The sequence below is a fragment of the Sander lucioperca genome, chromosome 21 (genome assembly GCF_008315115.2).
Source record: "Sander lucioperca isolate FBNREF2018 chromosome 21, SLUC_FBN_1.2, whole genome shotgun sequence".
Taxonomy (NCBI): Eukaryota; Metazoa; Chordata; class Actinopteri; order Perciformes; family Percidae; genus Sander; species Sander lucioperca.
In genome coordinates, this window is record NC_050193.1 from 15,345,096 (window position 1) to 15,369,344 (window position 24,249).

Here is a 24,249-nt window from a genome sequence, read left to right on the forward strand (position 1 = left end):
ATTTTAAATTTGTGCTGTCTACATTTTTTTTTTTTTTTTACTAAATAGACAATCAAAAAAATAAAACTATAAACATCGACTTTGATAAAAGCTAACATGCAAAATTGCAGAGGAGATAGAATTCAGCTCAGGGAAGACCAATCAATAACGGATTAGCACATTTGTTTCATAATTACCTTACCAAATGAACTGGAGGAGCAAAATACTTAATATATTTATAACTAGTATACGATACAACTCAAATATAAATGCCAGTGGACTGTTTTTCACTTGTTTGGCTTAACGAAATCCATCGATGATTTGGCACTCAACTGATATTATCTGAACAGCCATTCATAGAGTCTGCAGAAGAAGAAAATCTGGGTGCTGACAGCAAAACAGATAGAGGATTATTATTGCTGAAATATCCCCAGTACCACTGTCTTAAATATTTTTATTATATATATATCTTATATTTATTCCCAGCCATGGAGTTGTCGGAAATACTGTACAATAAAGCAGAGTACATTGAGACGGTAATGTGTGATTTTAAGCCGTTGTTAGCTAGCTAGTCGCTTGCTATTTGGCTAACCGAAGCTAAACGGGGCGTTGGATAGCTGAACTAATTGTCTGTGCTCAGTTTAGGTAGACAGTAAAGACAGAAACACACCTTATTACAATTATTAACCATTTGTGTCGTTGTATTTTCAGGCTTCTGGCAACAAAGTGAGCAGACAGTCAGTGCTGTGTGGGAGTCAAAACATCGTACTCAATGGCAAAGTAAGGAAAAACAAAGACAAACCTGCCTGACAGTGTAGTATACAGCTTTCTGCCAGGGCAGTTATGTTGTTATCAATGTACTCTGTTCGGCTATGATATACCTTAGTGTGTGTGTTCTCTTCCAGACTATTGTCATGAATGACTGCATCATCAGAGGAGACCTGGCTAATGTCAGGGTGGGCAGACACTGTGTGGTGAAGAGCCGGAGCGTCATTCGACCACCTTTCAAAAAGTTCAGCAAAGGGTAAAGCATCCTTCTCTAATGGCAAATTGTAGCATATTGATATTCTGTCAGTCAATTTATCAATTATTGGCTAATTGTTTCAGCTGGTATACAATAGAGTGTGAGTCTTTGTGCCATGAAAGAACAGGCAGAATTACAGGTGTACGTGGCGTACGTCATTTCTGTTTGCTTCATGCTCATTAAACGAACACCTGAACTTCATCTCTTTCTGCTCCCACCCTCCATTGCTCCCTCCAGAGTGGCGTTTTTCCCGCTGCACATCGGAGACCACGTCTTCATCGAGGAGGACTGTGTGGTCAACGCAGCACAGATTGGTTCCTACGTCCACATTGGCAAGAACTGTGTCATAGTGAGTGGAATGACAGCACACACACTGACACACACACACACACACACAGCTAAGCATAAAAAGGAAACATGATGATGGAGACAAAGCTCTGCCACAGTGAGAGGGGACATAAACAGAAGCAGTGTCTCCTGTTGCCTGTGGTGAAACAGTCACATGGTAGTCATGTTCAGATTAACTGAGCACAGCAGCAAACTGCAGGAAGGCTGCTTTGAGCAGGCACAGACCTTTGATGGAATATAAAAAGGAACACATTTAATTAAAAAAAATGTTAAATGTTATTGCAGTTTTGCCACAGCAGGAGCAGATTGCATTTTATTATCATTGCCCAGCTAGATTCCACAATTCAAAAAGCTGAATTTAAAATGCTTATATAAACAGAGAAGTCTGGCATTTGTGCATAATTATGTCTTGATTCTGGAATTTATTTTTAGTACAAAAAGTGTTTAGTAAATAAAAGTCAAACAACAGGCAAGTGCCCTGAGATATTAACAGAGCCCAAACAGTCAAACTTGAAAGAACAGTTACTTGACTGTGCAGAACTTAATGATAAACAGATAATGTAACAAAAGCTAATTAAAAAAGTAGGAGCAATTTACAGTGGTGGATATGCAGCATAGTACGGGTGTGCAAAAAAATCGATTCACATTCGTATCGCGATTCAAGCTCTACCGATTCAAAATTGATTCATGTTTTTTTTTTTTTTAATTGTATGTCTACTGCAATCACATGGGAAAAGTAACTACATTACACGTTTTTGAATCGAATCTTGAGCCTAAAAATCGATATTGAATCGTGACATTTTCTGAATTGTGCACCCCTACAGCATAGACTTCTTTTTTTTTTGCTGACATTTTGCCAACACTGTATATTTTTAAATTGGTAGAAAAAACTATCAACTGTTTCTGAGGCAAGCAGATGTACAAATTGCCAAATTAAATGGCAATAATATGAACAATTGAAATAAAAATACAGGAGATGCATACCTAGCCCTATTCCTGTATTATCCCTGGAAAAGTACATTCTGGGAGTAATTGCCGCTATATAAAAACAATATTCCTATGATTCTTATCATCTTCATCTGAGTTTGTTATGTTTAAAGTATTATATAACTTTTTTGGTATTTTGTCACCACACACGTGTGTTCGCTGTTACTTTACCTTGACTGTTGGTACAGATGTGATTCAACGCATACAGTCGCAACAAATGTTTTCAAAGTCGTATAGACGGATAACAAAACTGTAGCTAGGTCCCTGGTAAGCACCAGACTCCCAACGCAGCCCAGTTTCCTTCAAGGCCCTGACACACCAGGCCGAAGGTCGTCCGTCGGCCAATGTCGGGCCGTCGCTGAGCATCGTTGCCCTAGTTTTTGCGTTGTGCTCCACACCGTTGGCACAAGTCGGTGGCTTTTCGGCCAATTGAGCATGTTGAATCCGCGACGGAGCCAATCAGTGAAAGAGATCACTCTGATGGCTGTTCAGTTTAAGCGAATCGGTGCATGAGAGGAGAAACGGAAGTGAGGAAAACAAGCAAACGACTAAATTCAAGAGGGCCTGAGATCTTGTTATATCAGGTAAGATTTTTTTTTTTTTTAGCCTTTTAACTCATTAGCAGAAACGGTTTGTAATTGTGTGATTGTTCGCTAGCGCACGATAAATATAATTAGTTCTTTCAACATCGGGCTGTGTTGTTAATGTGCTAACTGGCTAATTAGCATAGCGTATTGAATCCCTGTCAGTATTCCGGTTTCCCATTTTGAATGATGAATACAGACTACCGTGACCTGCTGGTATGGAGAGTCACATATATTTTCTCACGCAGGCTCAGAACATACATGCTAGTTGACCTTTGGCTGTACTGCTTAGTTGTTCTGAATAGCCATAATCAATTGTTTACCACGATGTTATAAACAGAATGAAGAAAACACTTGGAGTCAGTCAGAAGTTTAATTTTAGTTTGGTGTATTGTGTGCAGGGTCGTCGCTGTGTGCTGAAGGACTGCTGCAAGATCTTAGACAACACCGTGCTCCCTCCTGAGACCGTGGTGCCGCCTTTTACGGTCTTCTCTGGGTGCCCAGGTCAGCTACACCACACAAACACACACCTGACCCCTCCACTTTGTGTTTATCTGTCAGGTATTTACCTGTGTTTGTCTATATCTCTCAGGTCTATTTTCAGGAGAGCTCCCAGAGTGCACGCAGGACCTGATGATTGATGTAACCAAGAGTTACTACCAGAAGTTCCTGCCTCTCAGCCAGATCTGAGTCCTGCCCCAAAACCGTCAGCAGGATCCACACCCTTTCCAACCAGTTCCAGGTCAGGGTTGGGGTCGCTCATCAGAAATGGACTCTTGAGGGCTCACCTTCTATCCTTCACTTCCCAGAGGCCCTGAGTTTCTCAGCCCAAGGACAAACATTGATATTAAATCTGATATAGCTGCAGAAGGCACTTTTGTATGTTCGCAGCTCCAAATTGCAATGAGAGTCTTGAAAAGTCTTTACTTAAACTGCAAGCAGAACGATCATGTTTACCTTCCCAGCTGATCTGAGATGCCTTGAAGGCCGTCATCTTCAGGCGCTCAGTTTTAGATATTTCTTTCTGATGAACATTTTGATTTTCTAATCAGGTATGTTCATGTAGTGTGATACTTTTTCCTGGTCAGTGTGCTGTGGAGAAACTCAAGTACCTCTGTGTGGCTGCTGATAATCCCAATCTTCGCTCTCTGACAGCAGCTGTAGGTGAAGATGAGAAAGTGAAGGAGCTATGAAAGGAAGGTGAAGGGTGGAGCTGTGTAAACAGCACGGACCAAAACGATAGCAACAACAGTTATGATGAAGGATGTTGGTTGTACATGTTTGTTATTCATGTCCACATTTCATTTGGGAAACGGAGCAGCACACTCAATATCAGCAAATTGTGAAAGGTATTCTGTTGTTTCAGGCTCTGTCATTTTATTTCTAATGTTGGAAGAACCTGTTTGCTTTCTCCTTAACTTAATTTCATTATGTTTCAAATGATCAACTGCAATGTTAATTAGAATCTGTTAATGTGTGCAGGACAGACCCCTGTGCTTTGCCTTTTTCTGTAAGCATACAATAGCCAGAGCCAACATCAAACAAAGTGCAGCAATTCAATAAATATAATAAATGCTTGAAAATCTGCCTCATGTATGGACTCAGCTCTGTCTGCTCTACAATGCAAAACGCCTCACCACTTAACCTTCTACTTGTTATGTTTCTGCGACCAGAGGCATTAAGTTTTTGTTTGTCCATCAATGTATACGCTAATTATGACAACATTTTAGAAGAATGTTTAATAGGATGAAGTGAGGACATATAAACAGCTACCAAAGGTCAACTTCACTGTGACATCATGTTCTGCAAAAACTTTTCTGGCTATTATTCAACGCCATAACTCAACAGAAGGGGAGACATTTGGTCGCATATTAAGTTGGTGACACTAATCTTGGGTGCCCACCTTGAAACTGGGAGTTGTACAGACCTGTGTGTGTGTGTGTGTGTGTGTGTGTGTAGCATCCATTTGTCGCCAAAAAATACAATTAATACCCATTTTAAATTGCTTCCAAGTCTTCACTACATGTATTATGAGTCTGGACAGACATGGATGTAAACTGCAATTTGACTGGTTGGCTTTACAGATGTTTCACTAGGAAAGAAATGCATTCAACACGTTTGTTGATAAGAATACACAGTTTTGGTAATAAAAATGTAAACACTCCACAGGGCAACTTTAAGCTACTAGCTAGCACCTTGTGGAGATGTATTGTGAACAAGTTATGTTTACAATTTTTTCCTTACCAAAACAGTGTGTATGCTTGAAGTCTAACCAACATGTTGAATGCATTTCCTTCCTTTTAAAACGTTTGCAGTTTGAGTACTGCATTGTTAGCATTCATGTTTACTTGCTAGCTAGCAGTACTGCCATACTCTACTTTTCTGCCTTTGTTGGCGCACTGCTGTGTAATTTGGCGCATTACTGCCACCTGTTGGAGAGTGGAATGGAAACCATTGGCTGGACTGTTTGAGTGATCTAAAAAAAAAAAAAAAAACTACTTCATACACGCTACTAGAGGTCAAAAACTCCAAAAGGAAGGTTTTCATTAGAATGTGAGTTCTCATAGAGATGGACATTAATAATGCTACACTACAATAACAGAACTTTGTAGGCTTGTGTTTCTACATTTTCGGCATGACGTGGAAGAAGTGGGTTTTCTACTGCTATCTTTTGGCACCGCCTAGTGGCTTAAAGCAGGGTTAAGTTAAATGTCATTTCTGTGAGACTTAAATAACTAAGTTCAGAAATGAAGTCACCACAAACTCAGAAACCACCGCTCTGAAAAAAATATCCCTAACCTGGGTCAGGACGGTCCCGTAATATTTCAAATGCATGACTCATGTATTTTCTTTCACCCACCTGTAAATGTCAATTAAGCACAGAGGCCCCTACTAAATATGTCTTGCTTATGCATTCTCTCGTGAAATATGAACATTTTCAGCCTCTTCTCCTACTTTTCCAAAAGTTCAAGAGCTGCAAGTTAATAGATAAAATGCCTGCACGACATGTCATTAGAGAACCCTCATTATTTTAATATTAAGCAAATCTGATTTTGTAAAGCATAGACAAATCTCAATTATTATGTTTTTAAATGAAACAGTCCATCCAATTGCAACTCAATGGTTTTATTTCTTTTACAATGTGAACCACATATATCATACCAACAATTAAATGTTAAGTATATAGATTAGCCATTTATTATTATTTTTCAAAACAAATAAGTATCAAGTAACAGCCGATAATAGTGTTGGCTCCAGAGACACGTGGCACGAGTCAGCCTTTTGAAACAATGTGGATGAAGGCCGGTGACTGGCTCAGAGGAAGAAAAGAAAAACAAAGTGCCCCCTCTATTATAACCAGGCTAATCAATGGGGGTCAACACTGCAGGTTGAACAGTGGGATTAGAAAGACGGCACAATCCTGCTCATAGCCAACTCTTTAGGCGCACCTTTGGGGGGAAAAAAGCTATCCTTTGATAGTAGATGAATTTTAGGTTCTTCTTCCTGTCAGCAGACACTTCACATCTTCCCTTTAACCGACATGTTGTCATGCAACAGAAACACTAGGAGGTTACAACTACTCATTTGTAACAACACGCACCATTTGGTTTCAGTTGAGAATGCTACCAATTCCAATGTGAAGTGTTAGACACAAAACGGCGAGTAAAGTGCCCGGAGAAAGAAAAACTACTAAAATGCATTCCTCTGATTTAAAGAGAAGCGTGTGGACAGGCCGTCAGGTCAGTCCTCAGGATTTACTCCGTCTCCAACACCATATTCTGCCATTAGCACACCCAGAGTGTAAAACTGTCTGATGGACTCTAAATGTGACTTTTTAGGGTGAAACCTAGATCCTTCCTGTGTTACATTATTCACTACACTAGACCTGTGCTAGCTGAAGCTACCCAGAACGTATAATAAATCGTTTTCTTTTTAGATACCGTTTTAAACCAAGACCGACATGAATCCGCACCGTGAATTACTTGTCGACCCTACTTCACAGTAATCAGAGGCTCTCTGTAAGCAAATCGATTCTCACTTTTCCCGATTTGAGGTTTACATTTTCGTCAGTCTAACTCAATGGTTTCACTTGTATACAAGTACAAACTCCGAAACGCAGAACTCTTAAATTTTGACAGAAGTAACGAATCTCAGCCCGGTTCTTTTCTTTCACCGGCGAGCCAGGCATCATGTATGAATATGAAAGCCAACCTATAACGCAAAAATGAAATCTGTGACCAAAATGTAACAAGTTAAAAACTGGCATGCTTTATACAACTAAAGAAAACCCACTTTCCAGGTCATAAAGGTGAAGGGGAGTGAACAGGTCAACAAAAAAAAAAAAAGGGGGGGGGGGGAGAATAAAAAAGAGAAGGAAACATTGAGATCTCACAAGTCAGCGACAGTGGGTATTACAGGTATTTGACTCACTGACAACTTACTGTATCACTATTATGGCAGGTCAACTACACTGTAACGTCATAATGTTCTGGCCATTATTCAACGCTGGAACACTGGAAATATAACCGGTTGATAACTAGACAACTCATAATTTACATTTGTTAGCTTCCTATGCTAAATGAAAGCATATTCCAACAATTGAGTTCATTACGCCCACAAACTAGCTTAGATTTAAATCCAATAAGCATTCGTTAAGACCCTATAAATCAGTACAGTACCAGTTCATACGTTTCACAAACTGCTAAATATACCCAAATTTCGGCCTTGTGTGATATCAGTGTCTCCTACTCCTCTCCATTACAGAAGGCAACTATTTCAAGAATGAAACAATCCGAGTTTCATCACCTTGTACCAAGTAAAATCAAACCCATCCATGTCTTATTAATGCACACACCCCTTATACAAAAAGCAGACAGTGACCCAACGCCCAATCTGACACGCTCGCCAAATTAGCCACTTAGTGCACTGGCTGGCATACTTGTTGGATGTGTTGAGAAATGCTACCTTTGTAAACATTTATGCGATTTATGCTTTCTTTACAGCACCGATTATCTTCCGATAAAATAAAAAAAAAAAAAATCATTTGTCAGACAGGGAAGGACTCTTGAGTCTTTGAATACAAGTGGAGCCCACACGCAGAAACACTCCACAACTTGATCAAATACTTTTGAAGAGTTGTTGGAAACCAGAGGTGTGTGTGTGTGTGTGAGGGCTCCGTTTCTAGTCATACCAAGTGTTTACTTTTTCCAAGCAGCAACTTTGTGTGGACTGACCTCAAGCGGGCCCCGTTAAGGGCTGGACGAGGCTTTAACTGGGATACAATGGAAGAGCCGATTTGTTTGCATGAGTTAGAGGTGAAAGCGAAGTGCAAAAGTCCTTATTGCAACTCAGAATAAATCACAAGATCACATAAAACAGCAGCTGCTTTTGTAATAAGACTAGAGTAAAGGAGGGGGGGGGGGTGTTGCAGTCAGTAAACAGGCTGTCTGAAAAGCTGTATACACAAAGAAAAAAAAATAATTGCTTTCCATTATCCTCAAAAAAAAAAAAAAAAAAAAAACATGGTGGAGAAAGAATGCAAAATTAACTTGGCTATCACTGCTGTAAACAGTGGCAACAAACCTAGATTGTTAACACTGGTGGTTGAAGAACTAAAAAGAAGAAGGGCGACTTGCTGAACTAAATCAAAGCAGAGTAGATAGAGAATAAAGTTACATGCCATCAACCTAGTAGCCAGAGAAATGGAACTGGTTACAAGCGGGAGATGAAGCAGGATGATGCCACAGATGTACTCCTACTGGGCGATTTAGCTCCACCACTGACAGGCAACGTCAACTGAGAGCTGCAATGACAAAGTAACAAAGAACAGGTGGGGCGTTTGACAAAGAAGTGAGTCTCTTGACGGAGCCGGGTCCAACATTTGGCGAGCAACTTGGTTCACTGAGTCAGACGATTTGATCATGGCCCTCACTTCCTTATTAAGGTGGTGGGTGAGGATGAGTGAGGTTAAGGGAGGGAAGGGCACAGAATGTGTCAAGGATCGAGTGGCTTCTACTTGTCAAGCAGCACGGTGCATTTCACCCCTTTGAGATCCCAGGATGAGTTGGTGACTTCCTTCGTCGTCTCCTTTCCTCGGTAGCGATGTCTCAGGAGTGCGTGATGTCGTCCAGACCTCCCAGTAACCCACACACACCCATTAAGTGTTCTGATTGCAGATCAGTGATTTGTAGTAATAGTGTGGGGAAAGGAGACAAGGAATAGAATTCAGTCAACATCTGAATAGACCGCACTGAGAGCTTAAGTCCCCATTTTCATTTTCAGCCCGGGTTTCTTTTGCACAGCCAGGCATTCAAGTGTCTGTCCATCTGTGCATCTGTCCCGCATCTGTCCCACATAAGCCATCCATCCCCCCCCACCCCCCTCTCATAGCCTTGGCTTTTGAAGGCTTGTCCCCTACCCCCTCACACACACACATACACACAGGCAGGCAGCAGATCAGATCATCCTGTTGCGTTTGTGTGTAGGGGAGTCTGTGATGACATCACTACACTGGGTGGAGTTTCGTTTCCTGGTTCCTCCCCCTCCAGCAGAGGCGGAGCCTGTAGAGTCCAGATGCAGTGCCATCTCTTCCGAGATGAAAGTGTTCAGGTCGACGTCTTGGAGCCCATTACGCCTGCTGCGGCACACCAGCGCAGAGCCGGAAGAGCCACCTACACCAGCGCCACCTCCGTTACTGCTGCTCCCACTCACATGTGTGGGAGACCCTGGAGCACCAGAGCGCACACTGATGCTCGCCATGGCTCCACTCAGACCTGTGGAAGGAGAAGAAGACAGGATAGAGAGGAGAGAGCAGCAACAGACAAAGTGCATCAGTTGGAGAAATAAGACATAAGCAAGCTACTGCATACAAATCTTGTAGGATGACTTGTTACCCGTTAGGTTAAGAAAATGGCATCCCATCAAGTCGTGTTTTTCAACGCAAATACGTCAACAATGGGTTCTTTTGAGTGGACCACCAAGCAAGCACATCATTGGTGCATCAATCCAATAGTCATATTTATATGACCCCAAATGACAACTGCCTGGGCAAAGGGGCATCGACACAGAGTCAGAAAGATGGTATGTGCATCTTGCTAGAGGATATAAAATGCAACAACTGGTTTTGTTTTACACAGTTGTTAGAAATACCAAGTATATGTGTGTTATCACACTGACCAAAAATCTGTGAATCTGATTGCCTAAAAGACTCAACGGTGAAGTTGACAGAAATCAAAATGATAGGGATGCACCAATTTATCAGCCGAACACCAGCATCGACCGATATTCGCCCAGTTGTCTGCAATCGGCCTATCGGCAAATAAAATGACACCAATTGCCGTGGCCGATTTATATCTGTTGCGTCAATTTTGTGCTGGCTAAATGTTATGTTAAAAAAAAAGTGAAAAGAGGCTTTTAAAAAACACACACTTTTTTTATAATGAAGAATGATTTGTGCCAAGTTTCCCTGGCACAAAATGGGGAATAAATGACAAAACAAATTGTTATTTTAAACATTGACATCTGCCCAGTATTTTTTGTTGGCACATCCCTACAAAATAAGTTTGCCTGTCCCAACACACAAACACCAGTGGGGAAATGCAGAAGGTATCTGATAACTGAGAAAGGAGACACACTGAACCCTCCTGACACAGACTGAACTTGTGTTTCTGTAACCTAAACCACCAAATGCCTAACATCCTTCACCCTGACCTCAGCTACACTTTAAAACGTAGGGACCTTCAGATAAAGTTCTGAATATTCATTTGCACTGACAGCACACCAGAAATACCAACATACTGCAATGTAACCGAATTACAAACGGAAACAGTTGCAGCCGCATATTTAAAAAACTACTTGGTTTAGATTGAGATGTTCTCTCACACACTAAGCGCAAAGAAGGTGAGGCCCTCTTCAGACTGATCTCATGAAGCATTGTAGCATTATTGGCGTGTTATAAAGCGTGTTTATCAACGCCGTTTGGCCTCCATTGACTTACATTATCTTGCGATTGTGTGTGAATTTACGCCGTAGCGAGTAGTATGAAACGGCAAAAATCTGCGTAGGGAGGTTGATTGGGGTGAGGATGGGTAAAACACACGACTTTCACCCAGGAGAGCGGGGATCCTGTCCCGCGCATGGCGTTTCCTCGCTCTCGTTTGTGTAAAGCCAACCCCATTCTTCTTTTCCTAAACTCAACCGTCGCTTAATTCTTTTACTAAAGCCAAACCCGTTTTTCTTTTCCTAAACCCAACCGGTTCTTCTTTTGTTAAACTCAACCGTAGCTTTCTTCTCACGTTAACACGTTCTCGCGATAACACGGCAAGACGGCGATAACATGCCACATGGCGTGTATGTTTACATCCACTGTATACAGCGTAGACATACATGTGGATAGCTCAAAATGCATACAGATAACACGCTACTTGGCTTAAAGTCGCCGTGTATGTTTATGCGAAGTCATGATACCATGTTGCCCTCTTTCACCATTGGCCAGTACATACACACCCATGCACAACATAGCTTATCCTTATCTCTGAGCCACATGAGGCAGAGTACGATGACTAAAGGACAAACTAACTTTCTGTACTTCAGTGCTTAGACTTTAACAATGTTTTTTTCTCATTCAGGTGACAACCTGTATATAAGTAAATGAGCCAGTTCAAAAAAATCTTTATTAAAATACCTTATCTTACAACTACTTTCAAGTACATTGCCAAACCTTAAATCTATTACATTTGTGGAATTAGTAGGTCCCACCCACCCTTTGAAGAATCTAAAATGTTACCAACAATGTAGCTGCCTCCTGGGTTGTAAATGACATATCTGATTAGGTGGCTTGAATGACCACTGGTGTGTAAGCTGTGAACCAGGCTTGCACCATGCAACTCACCATGCAGTGCTATGGCCTCCCTGAAGGGCTGGAGGTCTGCTTCTACAGATGAGCCAGTCTCGGCTGGTGAATTAGCCCGGCTGGGGGCCAACATGGCCAGCCGGGGATTGGCCCTGCTACTCCTGTGTGGTGGTGCTTTTCCGCACAGAAAGCTGATAAGATCTTCCCTACGGATGGTTCTCCGTCGCTTTTTCACCCAGGCCAACATGTCCTGCAATCCGATAGAAAAGTGATCAATCCACAATAAAGCAAGGCTTAATTTCATTAACAAACGTGGATGCGTTTTTTTTTCCCCCTTTAACATCCCCGTTGTGTAAACCTAATGTAGTCTGTAAGCACCTGGTTCCTAAATGTCAAACTACAATGTGTCCAGATATAAGAGAATGGAGGGGATTAACAAAACGTAACAGAGGAACAAGACCCACCTTATTACGGCGTTGATGGCCTATCTGGATGCCCCGATCAAAACTTCTCTGATGTGCCTCCACACTCTCTGCGATGGGGAAAGACATCATAAAAATAATCATCGTTCATTATCATCTATTCCAAAAGCCTAGTAAAAAAGCATTATACCTTTAAACAGTGACCATGTTTTGGTCCTTGACCAGAAACCATTACAAACTCATATAATGCCTATACTTTGTTATGTACTGCATTTTTTTTTTTTTTTTTTTTTTTTTTAAAAACACAACTGACAGCTTTTAAATCACAGCAAATTACTTCCAGAGGGTGCCAATTACGCACTACTTGCTAGCACTACTCACCTGGCAATTCTCTGCCCAGTTTGAGAGGTAGACCATGCACCCCTATTTCACTAGTGAATTCCTGACATTGTTATAAGCAAGTTTAAAAAAAAATGCAGTCCGTTTTCTTTTCAACCCAAACTTACAAGCCCTGTGACAGACTGATCATTATGGAGCCGATAAGAGTGATAATGGCCAGGTCTGTTTACCACTTGTTAGATGAGCCTATCAATAAAAACATGTCTACATTTACAAGTACAATGATAGCCAGCAACAGTCCATATTGATGATACGAAGCACAAAAACTACTGTAGGTGTTGTATGGCAGAGCATTAAATTAAGGATAGAGAGAAGATGGATGTTGTTAGATACCTTTGTAGAGGTTGGTAACTGCTGTTGCCGAGTTCTGAAATGGCACCCACAATGACAGGCCCTGCTGATGGCATACTCGGTCTGTGGAAGGAAAGGGGAAATACGTTTGGTTTCTATGGATAACATGTGGCCGTAATTTAAAAGCAAGCACTCTTGATTAATGTGACCAAAGGGCAATAAAACATATGGGAGGCACAACAGCTTTGTGATTATAGGGTTGAAGTGAAGATTATTTTCATTCGCCATTTTGTCTTGCATCTACAACTGCAGGGACAGGGTTTGGCATAAAAATAACTGTCAGCCAGCGCTAGATGGCCAGCTTGGCAGCAACTTGTTTAGCAAGAGAAAACCGACACATCAACTTAACTGCCCTCTCAGCAGTAAAGTTGCAAAGCCATGTCAAACATACATGTCAAACATGGATAGACTTAACAAGTCGAGCTCTGTCCATATGGACAGGAATGTATTCTGTCCGAGAGCACTATAGCGTAGCATATTGTAGACAAACCAATATTTCCACAGCGAACCAATAGTATCCTCGCCATTTTGTGATTATAACGCTAGCTACGTGTTGCTAAACAAACTGCTCACTCAGCAGGAAACCGGAGTTTAAAAAAACAAGCATGCATTCATGTGCAGATAACTTCATATCTGTATAGCACATTTCAACAGCTAATCGCGTCAGGTGTATCAGATAACACTGACAGTATACAAGAGACTGTCATCTGGGAATGTCGCGTAGCTACGATTGTTGTTACCATCGCCATTTTGTAACTAGCCTGGCTAACGTTACGTTAGCTATCCGCTGCTGTCTAGCCAACTTGGTGTCAACAAGATATCTTATTGACAAAGGTATCCGTGTTAACTTAGCTACGTTAATTCAATTATGTCAGTCAAACCAGAACAATCGAACCATGTGTATAACACCCGAATCGAGTTCTTAACTATTTTTTGTCACTGGCTAACACAGCTAGCTAAATTTAGCATTGCAAAATCAGCTGTAAACGTTAACTGGCCAGCGAGTTTGCTAACGGGCTAGTTAGCATTCTACCGAAATCGACGCTAATGTTGGTTCACATTAACGCTAGGTGAGTAGCCAGGTTGCTAACGTTAACCAACAAGCCAAATGCATACTGGCAATCTAAGTATAGGTAGACGAACAAGGAAAAAGAAAGCGCTGGTTTGAACCTTTGTATAACTGTGCCACAGCAGTGGCTGAGTTCTGGAAGAGATGCCACAGTTTATCCTGGTCGTTGTCGGCCTCCTCCTCGCTCGGCTCCCTTTGCTCCGCTTCGGCCAAACACTGCCGCTCCCATTTTGAGAACCAGTGCTCGGGTCCGTGTTCCTGTATCTCCGAATCTCCGTCTTCCTTCTTCTCCTCCATTTAATGCACCAAAACTCGCGTAAAATGCACCTTTAATGTGTTAAAAGATGAAAATCTGGGCACTGTATAAAGAATTATGTGAGTAAATCCATGAATACTGTTAGCTTTTTTTAATATTTCGCACTACAATATAGCGTTGCTTCCTCTCCTCACTTCCATCTGTGAAGATAAGCTTAGCTAACTATTTTTCCTAGTCGCCGACGTCGAGCTATATAGCTACAACGCAGACTATCCTGTTATGCGCTTCATCCCACCCATTATAGCAGATGTCAACTATAATTGGTGGCATGAGCACTGCAGGGTGGGTTCGAGGGCTTGGCTCAGAATTATATTGGCTCTTCGACACGTCCGTCACAGCATTGACACAAAAGAACCACAGTGAAAATTCCCCATTATTATTAAAGCTTGCGAGAGAGTGCAAGTTTCTTCGTGAAAACTGTTCTGTTAGCTAGATTAAAAAATGTGTTTGTTAAAGTGCTTTATGAATAAAGTTTCACATCATTATAATCTTCTGTGAGCTTATTTATTTCCCCCTTCTAATTAATTCAGAATCTACAGCTATGAAATGAATATTGTAATAACTTCTATCTTTCGACAGCAGCAAAATCAGCCTCTAGGCGACACCATAGACTGTATACAGGGCTACAATAATGAACACTACAAGTCCATATATGACAATCTCATGATAATAAACCTATGAGAGCAGTGTTTAGTCAAATAAAATAAAAACAATGCTTTAATAATGAACACCAACCGAAACATAAAATGAGATGAGATAAACGAGAGTAACCGGTCAATATAAGAAGCCCAACAGCCGACGGTATCTAGGCCGAGTCCTGGTGTAGTTTTTATCCACTGGTTCCTCTTACTTACTAAAAATCTGTAAAATAATAAAATAAGTGACTTTATTGTAGGTCTTTGTTTTCTTTTAATTTGGTTGATATTTCATTTTATATTGATATATTTTTACATTTTGCATCACATATTATACCTGCATTTGTTTATGTGTATAGGCTATTTATGAAAAGTAAAAAAAAAAAGAAAGAGAGAAAACAAAGTTCTTTTCTCCACAGTTAAGTAACACTGTGTCCAATAGGTTCTTAACTGACATGGGCGCACACTGGGAAGTAAGTGGAAATGGTCATAGGAGAAAGATTTTTTTTTTTTTTATGTATTTATACAAATCATTACAGTCAAATACAACACACAATACACAGAAGAAATGACATACAACATTACATCAGATACACAACATACATACAGGGGTATAGCCACAGTCACAATATGCCTAGATAGACAGGCTGGTAGGCAGAAAACAAATTAAAACCTTATTAATAAACCTTTTAGGTCACACATGACTCATATAGAACCAGAGTTCTTATGGCCTCAGCATTTTTTTGAGTACTTAATTGAATCAATGTAATTTCTAAACTCAGTCATAAAACCAGAAAAGAATGGTTCCACTCCTATGGATGTGGTATTTAGCATATAGAAATAAAAGATTTATTCATAGGAGAAATATTGCAAAGCATTTTTGGTGGGTAGATCATTTAGGAATTTTGGATGTGCCTGATCTAAATTAGTAACTATAGTTTTGTAAGCCCAACTTTTGAGTATTTTCTGTAATTAGGCTACCCTACTTTAATCTACTCAAGAGTAGCCTAATACAGTATTAGCAGCAAAAGAGGCTCTGCAGTAACATCACCGGGGGAAGCAGGCCCCTGGAAGAGCATCACGGGATCAACCAGTATCACACTATAGCCTATTTTAAATAAAATTATATAAGTTAAATACATTTGTAATTAAATGAGCAAGTAAATACAAGTAATAGTAGTAAGCAGGACCTAAATAGAATAAATTAGGGTTAAAAACTAGAATAGATGCCACAAAGCAACAATGGGCTACCATGACATGCACCAACAACACCATGACAAATTCCTTGTATGTGTAAAAAAACGTACTTGGCAATAAAGCCCTTTCTGATTCTGATTCTGATTCAACAGAGTGCAGGTCCCATATAGCCTATATTGAAATGTAGTAAAAATACTGCATCCATGTTTTACTTAAAGAAGCATGACCCTACAGTAAAATGCAGCCCATTTTGAAAAAAGGTCCTCTGCCTCCTGACAATGGATACAATGTGTTTTTTTTAATATTTAGTTCAATGGGTGATATGTTGCAGGCATATAGTCTATGGTTGCAGGTAGCCTACTGTTAGTTTTACTCACACAACTCGTAGTTGCTATGTTTTGCATACCAATTTTAAATTTGCAGGCATAGCTGTTTAACACAAACGCCAAAAGAAATTTGCAGTTTACTGTAGTATAAAAAGTACGAGGTCTTACAAATTAAATTAATTGAATAAACGTATTTACTTCAGTAGGTCCTACTTTGTTTCTACATTCAGACAATGATGTTCCCCGTTCAAGTCATTGCAAATCAGTGGTTGGGGCCCCAATGCAACATACAGTCAATCAGTATACTTAGACCTGTATTGTCATTCCTCTATTTGCCATTAATCTAATACTTGTTGTTTGTACTTATATTTTATTGCCCATGTACCCGGTGCACACGCCTGATCTCTATCATTTAACATGGATTTGAACCTGGCCGGGGATGGGCCAGTGTTTGGTTCTCCATGCGGATGTGACATTTCAGAGAAGAGCGCGACCGCCATTTTGAGATTTACCTCAGACTCAACACATCACAAACCACGGGAGAAGCGGGTTGAGAGCTATGGTTGAAATCCACACAGCTCAGGCTAACGTTGTATGACCGGGCACATTCCTCACAAGAAACAAGAGGTTAGCTAGAAATGCAGCGAAGTGCCGCGTTTTGTTGTATATCGTGTTAGGGGCGGTTTGGGGAATTGGTTTATGTCGGGCCGTGGCAACTCTCGTCTCCGCGAACTTCCAAATCAACATTAGTGCTATTTCGTATTGGAAACGGGTTTGAATGGATAGCTTTTTCCTCCGCTCTTCCCCAGACGAGGGACAATCGGAGGAGCACACGGACTGGGGATATTGCAGACAAAGTTGTTGAATGTGTGTGTATAGCAAATGAACCTTTTTTTTCATTGTTGTTGTACCTATATCACCAGTTGGCTGCCTAGTGTCGGGTAGCTTAACGCTAGCTATAAACAGGGTATTTGTTCCTCAAGGTGCAGGTCGTGCTGTGCGTTGTCTTATTGCCCCACATTTCCCGGGGTAAAGCCGGATTGATTTAGCTAATTTCAGCGGGCCTCCCTCCTCGGAGCCCCGGTCCATCCATCCCACTCCCCACCGTCAACCAGCGACTCGCACCCACTAAAGGCGCCGAGATTGGGCGAATAGCGAGCAAATACGTCCGCGTTTCTTTACCCGCTCCCCCGCCGACCTCCCCTCCTCACTCCCCGGCGCTGACAGCAGACAAGGCCGAGGTCGCAACAGAGCAGGCCCGGCAGCTGAGGCTCGACCTGTCCACCCCACCTTCGCATCCTACCACACCTCACCAGCAGTCCAGAACCCGGTTCCCCGCAGAGCCTACCCTGGACAAGGTCGAGGGTAACAGAGATAGCAGGGAGCACCGCATCACAACAACAACAACAGCTGCCAACATGAACCACCACCATCACCACACGCAGCAGCAACAGAAAGCCGGCGAGCAGCAGCTCAGCGAACCAGAGGACATGGAAATGGAAGGTAAGTAATGGTCCCAAGAAGAGTGAACAAACCCTTTACAACCTATATTTAAACAGCTACATGGAAAATGCATTAAGTTTCATTAGCGCAAGCTGATCTCAACAGTAAACACATAGGCCCGAAGCTAGCCAGGATAGCCGGCTGCATTTTTGCTGATTGTGCGTCCGTTGCAGCATACTTGTGTGGAGCTGACCTCATTTTGCGTTATTAGCGAACTGAGCTTGAATTTCTCTCCGTATGCTTGCAATATTGCATTGCCTTGTATGTAGACAACCCAAATGAGCGGTTCATCCACACTGTAAGATATTAGCCATACAAATCATTCATTCGTATATGTCACCGTTTCTAAATAAACTGTTTTTGGCCACGGTCGTTTGCTGTAACAAGTTCTCAGATGCGTTTGCCAAATCATCGCAGTTTAGAATCCACATGCAGTCATAGAATTCCAGGCCCGCGTATTGTTGGTAACGCTAAATGTTTGTAAACAGTGTGGCTGTATAGTCTGCAATTAACGTGGAACCATCGCTAGGTAAATTAATTTTGCTACTTTGACTTCACAGTGAGCTTTGGGTCGATTTTGACAGTTATCGGCACCTGCGTTCCTCATCAAAGTTAGCTATTCCGTGAGCAAAGTAACACTTGCTATTCATACTGGTAACGTGAAAAATATAGCACGTTAATGGCAGTTAGACATGTAACGTTAACAGCATTTCTAAAAGATAAATGTGTTAGCATCGCGTCTGATGGCTTGTAAATGCAGGCCTGCAAAGTAACGATATCAGTTAACTACATTGTTAACTATGTTACTTGGGCCTCTAAAATGCGAAGTCACTACATTTGACTGGTTAATGTGCGTTGTAAATACGTTTAATCCGGACAGTGCCGGGTGTTTATTTTATTGCTCCATGTGTTCATTAAGATGGTACAACGCAATGTACATTGCTAGCAAGGCAACTAATTTTAAGCTAGTCAATTAGCTCAAAGGCCTGCTTCTTTACGTTCATTCGCTGGCTAGCATGCTAGTTAGCCGATCAGCTAACACTGACGGAGGGGGTGTGTGGCGTTCCAAAATGGTGCCTTGTATTTTGCAACGTTCGATTCGGCTGTCGCTTGAATGTTAGGCCCTGAATATTAGCCTCACGTAATCTAGATTTTTTTTTTCTCGCTTGTCTGTAATTGGTGTCTAATAATATAATGGGTGATGTTTTTCTCTAGCATTAATTTGAGCTTGTTGGCTGATACTTGTGCTTAGCTAATGTTGGCTATAACGGCCTGCAGATAAATTTGTGGCTAGTGTTTGCTAGATATGCTAGGTAGCTAAAGCTAACGCAGATGCGTCAATCGTGATTTGCTAAATTGACGGTATAACAAGTTTAAGCACGCCAGTAGAGCAGATGTCAATCTGGCAGACCGAATGTTTGCTTTGATTTAGTTGTTTGTTAGTTTACATGTTGACGTTTGACAGTGTGTTATGTGAAAAGTGTGGCAGTGCTGGCAAGTAACGGTAGTCGCCGCTGCGGTAAGCCAGGCCCGCACAGAGGCAGCGCGGGGATTTGCTGCTTCATTGTATGGACGACCAAACGGCATGGGGCTCGCCATTTTTAATGATCTGTGTTTTTGTTGGTCAGCTTTGTAGTCAGGGCCACACATGTAACCGTTTAGTTAGCGTTTTACACACAGAATACCAGCCCACCACCATTTTATAATGTGAACTTTGGACAACACAGGCTTGGGGGAGCCTTCAGCATCACTGCGTCATTTGGTCCTAGGGATTTTTATATCTGTGCGCACACAGTCACACACATTGTTGTTTAATTTGGAATGAATACAATACATAGCATATCATCTTTAATCATAGAAATAAGCAGAAGTGGAAACAGACCCACGTGTCATTTACATTTTTAATCGTTTATTTTAATACTTTTCTTACTAGAAGCAGGTGCACTCACCAGACTTCCTAACCCCTTAGTTGCTGGTTCACCCTTGTTGGATTCTCTCCCAGTACACTGGCGCCTTACAAGGGCAGTGAAAACAAGTTGACATAATAAACTTTTTTTTCGCTTTTTTTTCTGACTGCTTATAGCAGTAACACATAACCACATTCCCTTAATAGTATATATGGCTCCATACAGTTGCAGTGGGGATAATTTCTGTTTTGCCATAGCAATCTTACTAAGATGCCAGGCTGTTGCTGCCACAAAACCTATCTAGTGTGTATGCCTAATGGTTCTCCAGACATATAGGAAATTAATAGAAAACAAACATGCTATTTCTCCATATATACCTTTCTTATAAAACCCAATTTGTCTAATAGGACAAGAATACAGTGCTAGTAAATAACTGTTTCAAAGTCAAGGTTTTATTCGGTCATTATTTGTACTTCATGATTTTGTTTCAGGTGCATTTTGTACCTTTTTTCCGCATCGGTCAATAATTAGACAGTAGAGACACACTCTTTAAGGCGTTAAATGTTTCAGCTTCAGTGTGTCAGATCAGCTGGGCTGTTATAACATTGTTGCTGTAGGTTAAACACACATCTGGAGTTGTTTTTCTGTTTGCTCAGCATACCGTTGTCTCATTGGAGAAAATTTGTCATGATGATGATGACGGCTTTTATTTGCCGTTATCAGTCCAGAGGCTGCGGACTTAATTAGAAATTGGTTGTAGTTGTAATGCAACCATAGCAGGTACTCAGATCGATTACTGTGATGCTTATTAGAAATGTATGTTTATAATTAATAAATCCGATGTGTTGAGATGCTTGTGACTTTCCCCTTCCAGACACCTGCATAGTTTAGGTGACATTAAGTTCTACGTTATGTGGCATATTTGTCTAATATGAAATCATTGGAAGTTCTACATCCAGCTCTGGTTTGTGCAGATTTCAGTGACTGATCTATTAGGATGTACTACTCAGAAGTTTCAGGATAGTGGGGGCGGGACAAGAAGTTGTCATAGAGTTGACTGACAGGCCCCATTAGCAGGGTGTAATCCTCTTGAGGAATCAACGTCTGTCTCCTGGAGGACTCGGTCAGTAACGTTACCTGGAGACACGCACAACTGACACCATTGCGTCTGTCAGCTCGGAGGAAGACTAGGATCACAGATGCACATGAAATACTGTGTAAGAGACGGACTGGCACATCAACACATTTGGAGACCTATGCCTGACTGCTCATGTAAATGCTGTCGTTTCTCGAGTCTGGCTTCTGTTGCATCAGTGTCATCATCACAAGATCCAGGCAGATTTTACTCACTCTTTGAAGTCTACTCAAAGCTTCTCTGTTTCTGTCATCAATTTGTTTTGATAGATGAGACTGTGCCTCGAGCCACCTCATTATTCGTGTGTGTGTGTGTGTGTGTGTGTGTGTGTGTGGACTTGCAGCCTAATCCTGCATTGTGTCCATAATTACCCAGCCTACTGTAATGTTGCATGTTCTTTGTCACGGGCGCGCACACACATTCCCTCACTCTGACACACAGACTGGGAAAGAAGACTTGTCATGCTGTCTCAGCAGGGTTTTCCCAGTGAAATGGATGAAAGGGGAGAGGAAGGATCACTATGTGTGGCGATGCAGGAGATAAAGATGGAGACCGTAGTTGAGAAATTACCTTTTTGCTTTTTAATCGGTTGATGCTGTTTTTATGCCTTAAATGATCAGATGGTAATGATCAGATTATAAATCTGTCCTGCTCTAAACGGTGGCCATATTCACAGAAACCTGACAAAAGAAGCTTTTTAAGAACAACCCCCTCAAATATACCATCGTTCTACAACCAAAGGATGAAACTATATACAAAAAGTATTGTAAGAATATTAAAATATGAGCTGTAATGATTTGTTAGTTCACATTTTCTAGAAATAAAATCCAACAGTCGTAAAAAGTAATCTAGCAGATTGCCAGTTGTAGGCACAACTTTTAGTTTTAAATGGTTATTACTTTAGCTCAAATATGAAATAACAGATAAACAGATGATAAATCAATACAGATTTGAGAGGAAGCCTTGTGTGTGGCTTTTTTAGGTCTTGATATATTGTATTGATCTTGATCAGATAATCTGTCATTTTTGACCCCTCGTTTTTTGCCTGCTGAAGTCACGTAGTTGGCAAGGCAGAGGCGTTAGCCTGCTTTCCTCCAATTGAAGAAAGGTCTCTACCCTGCTAGAACTATACAGTCTTATTATATTTCTTTCTTTGTACAGCTGGGGACACAGACGACCCGCCAAGAATCCCGGCCAACCCAGTGATCAATGGTAACGTGGCCATGGCAGATGGACACAACAACACAGAGGAGGACATGGAGGACGGTGAGAATGATGTGTACTTACACTAACAAACAGCATTGCAAACACTTTTGTTCGTTTCAAAGCTTGTCTAGTAATTGTCATAAGTAATGATCCTGGTTTGACGTCATCCTGTGAATTACTCAGTTTAATTGGCTGTGGAGTTGTTAGTCTCACATAGGTTGTAATCCACTGACCAGTTGCACCTGGGCTTGTCAGTGAAAGCTGGAGGAAACCGGTTTAGTCTGTTCACCATCTACCCTGCCCCCCTTTTTCCCCGTCTCCCACCATCTTTTCACAGACACCAGTTGGCGGTCAGAAGCGACTTTCCGCTTTGTGGTAGAGCGCTTCAGCCGCCTGAGTGAGTCTGTGCTCAGCCCGTCCTGCTTTGTTCGGAACCTTCCGTGGAAGATAATGGTGATGCCGCGCTTCTATCCCGACCGGCCACACCAGAAGAGCGTGGGCTTCTTCCTGCAGTGTAATGCAGAATCAGATTCCACGTAGGTGTCTTGGTGGGATGAGGGATTTGGGAGACACGCAGGCACATTCCTAAAAGCTTTGATGGTCCTGGTACATGTTTACAAATAGTGCTTCCTAGATAACATTAAACTCCTATAAAGAGCATCTTGCTCCCAGTGCGCCCACGCTGCACGTCTGTATGGGCCTGTCTGTCTCTTCTCTGCTGCACTGCTTGACTTGAGTGCTGAGATCTCAGACTGGGCCTGCACGAGTCATCCAAACTGATCAACTCATTAATCAAATTGAATCAAATTTTATTTAAAGTGTAAAATCACCATGGGCACAAACCCCGCTACAGGAGCTATATCCACCATTACAAATAAAAGGATGTCTGTCATTTCATCCGTTGTGGCGTTCTTTTGCCAGAAATGAGTGTTTTGCATAAACTGTAAAAAAAAAAATAAGTGTTTGCCATGGTCCCAGTAGCTCTCTCTCTCTCCATGTCCAGAAGCAATATGCAATTACAACTATCCAAACCGAGGGCAATACATGTTTTGGGATTGCTTGCGGTTGAAAAGGAATTTGGCTAGGGTTTATAATTGAGTATAATCGAATTATGATTACATTAAAGTTTGAAAAAAATGCTTTTTTTTTACTTTGGATTTGTTAGAACCTGATTTTGGGACATGCACACACACACGTGGCGCACACATACGGTATACACACACATGCACGCACTCGCGGCACATACTCGCACAGTGCGTTTTTACCCTTTAGACGGGAATGTGACAGTGGAGCGTTTTTAAGATTTCCACTCTGGAGGGTGGTTTCACTTTTTTGCGTTTTTAAGCCCCAAAATGCTGTCGGCGTCTAAACGAAAGGCACATCTGATAAAATGTTGTCGTTTTCACCAGCGAGCGTATTTGTGTAAACAGGGCCTTAGTCATGGGACCTTGCAGCTTCAGAATTGCCATAAGCCTCTTGGCGTCTTCCATCAGTACTCTCCTTTACACACTTTGCTCTTTGGAAGTTCACAGCTGTGACCTATTCTTTCCATTTTTTTATTGATTGACCTTACTACCCTCTGAGATAGATAGATAGATAGATAGATAGATAGATAGATAGATAGATATATAGATATATATATATATATATATATATATATATATACACATACACATACACACACACACACACACACACACACACACACACAGACAGTATATACGAAAAATGAACTTGCACCTGTGCCCAAATTCGTACCGTCCATTAACTTTGGGTTTATTTGGAAGGGTCTTCATGATGTAGTTTTGACCAGGCAACGGAAAGTTGTTGGACATTCCAGAGGTCATAGCTTGTTTACACACAGATGATCTCCATTCAATTTATAATGCCATTTCCAAAAACGCTTGGCTGCACCGATAATGATTTAGGTGTGTTTTTGTAGATGGGGTGAATACTTGATTGTGCGGTCAGTTATTTAGGATTTTTAAGGTGTAAAGGTTTGTAAGGCTT

General features: G+C 41.4%; 3 protein-coding genes and 1 long non-coding RNA gene across 11 annotated transcripts in view; 3 read left to right on the top strand and 1 right to left on the bottom strand.

Moving 5' to 3' along the window:
- Positions 1–271: 271 nt before the first annotated feature.
- Positions 272–4,509, top strand: dctn5 (dynactin 5). The gene is made up of 6 exons (XM_031320866.2): positions 272–515; positions 691–759; positions 885–1,003; positions 1,241–1,352; positions 3,324–3,426; positions 3,515–4,509. The coding sequence occupies exons 1-6, from the start codon at positions 468–470 to the stop codon at positions 3,610–3,612; spliced, it is 549 nt and encodes a 182-aa protein (XP_031176726.1). The 5' UTR covers positions 272–467; the 3' UTR covers positions 3,613–4,509.
- c21h16orf72 (chromosome 21 C16orf72 homolog) lies at positions 1,257–23,903 on the bottom strand. Of its 5 annotated transcripts, none has more exons than XM_031320863.2 (6): positions 14,116–14,562; positions 12,928–13,008; positions 12,238–12,305; positions 11,813–12,023; positions 9,363–9,695; positions 1,257–1,401 (listed from the first exon to the last, which is right to left on the bottom strand). In XM_031320863.2, exons 1-5 carry the CDS (start codon positions 14,309–14,311, stop codon positions 9,379–9,381), a joined length of 873 nt encoding a protein of 290 aa, XP_031176723.1. In that variant the 5' UTR covers positions 14,312–14,562; the 3' UTR covers positions 1,257–1,401; positions 9,363–9,378. The 5 variants fall into 5 exon arrangements, with proteins under 5 accessions (XP_031176723.1, XP_031176722.1, XP_035852503.1 ...); XM_031320862.2 differs by having other exon boundaries at positions 9,349–9,695; XM_035996610.1 differs by having other exon boundaries at positions 1,257–1,400; positions 9,346–9,695.
- On the top strand, positions 4,768–7,414 carry LOC118494114. The gene is made up of 2 exons (XR_004896176.1): positions 4,768–4,873; positions 7,270–7,414. It is a non-coding gene; the product is annotated as an uncharacterized LOC118494114 (long non-coding RNA).
- usp7 (ubiquitin specific peptidase 7 (herpes virus-associated)) overlaps positions 16,967–24,249 on the top strand; it is a 29,039-nt gene continuing 21,756 nt past the window's right edge. For 2 of the 4 annotated variants that reach the window (XM_031320852.2, XM_031320853.2), the window contains exons 1-3: positions 16,967–17,991; positions 22,195–22,299; positions 22,577–22,775. In XM_031320852.2, coding sequence (XP_031176712.1) covers positions 17,907–17,991; positions 22,195–22,299; positions 22,577–22,775 — 389 coding nt within the window. In that variant the 5' untranslated portion in view covers positions 16,967–17,906. Of the gene's footprint in view, positions 17,992–18,392; positions 18,521–20,551; positions 21,116–22,194; positions 22,300–22,576; positions 22,776–24,249 lie in introns of those variants that run through there. The other 2 variants (XM_031320854.2, XM_031320856.2) reach the window with 2 other exon arrangements.

Bases quoted from the DNA above. Each gene is read 5' to 3' on its own strand.
- c21h16orf72 (XM_031320863.2), bottom strand. From the start codon at position 14,311: ATGGAGGAGAAGAAGGAAGACGGAGATTCGGAGATACAGGAACACGGA. The intron at 12,024-12,237 runs GTGGGTCTTGTT...ATCGGATTGCAG, and splicing joins GCCATCAACGCCGTAATAAG to GACATGTTGGCCTGGGTGAA. The intron at 9,696-11,812 runs GTGAGTTGCATG...CTCCTTCCACAG, and splicing joins GGAGGCCATAGCACTGCATG to GTCTGAGTGGAGCCATGGCG.
- dctn5 (XM_031320866.2), top strand. From the start codon at position 468: ATGGAGTTGTCGGAAATACTGTACAATAAAGCAGAGTACATTGAGACG. The intron at 516-690 runs GTAATGTGTGAT...TTGTATTTTCAG, and splicing joins AAGCAGAGTACATTGAGACG to GCTTCTGGCAACAAAGTGAG. The intron at 3,427-3,514 runs GTCAGCTACACC...TATATCTCTCAG, and splicing joins GGTCTTCTCTGGGTGCCCAG to GTCTATTTTCAGGAGAGCTC.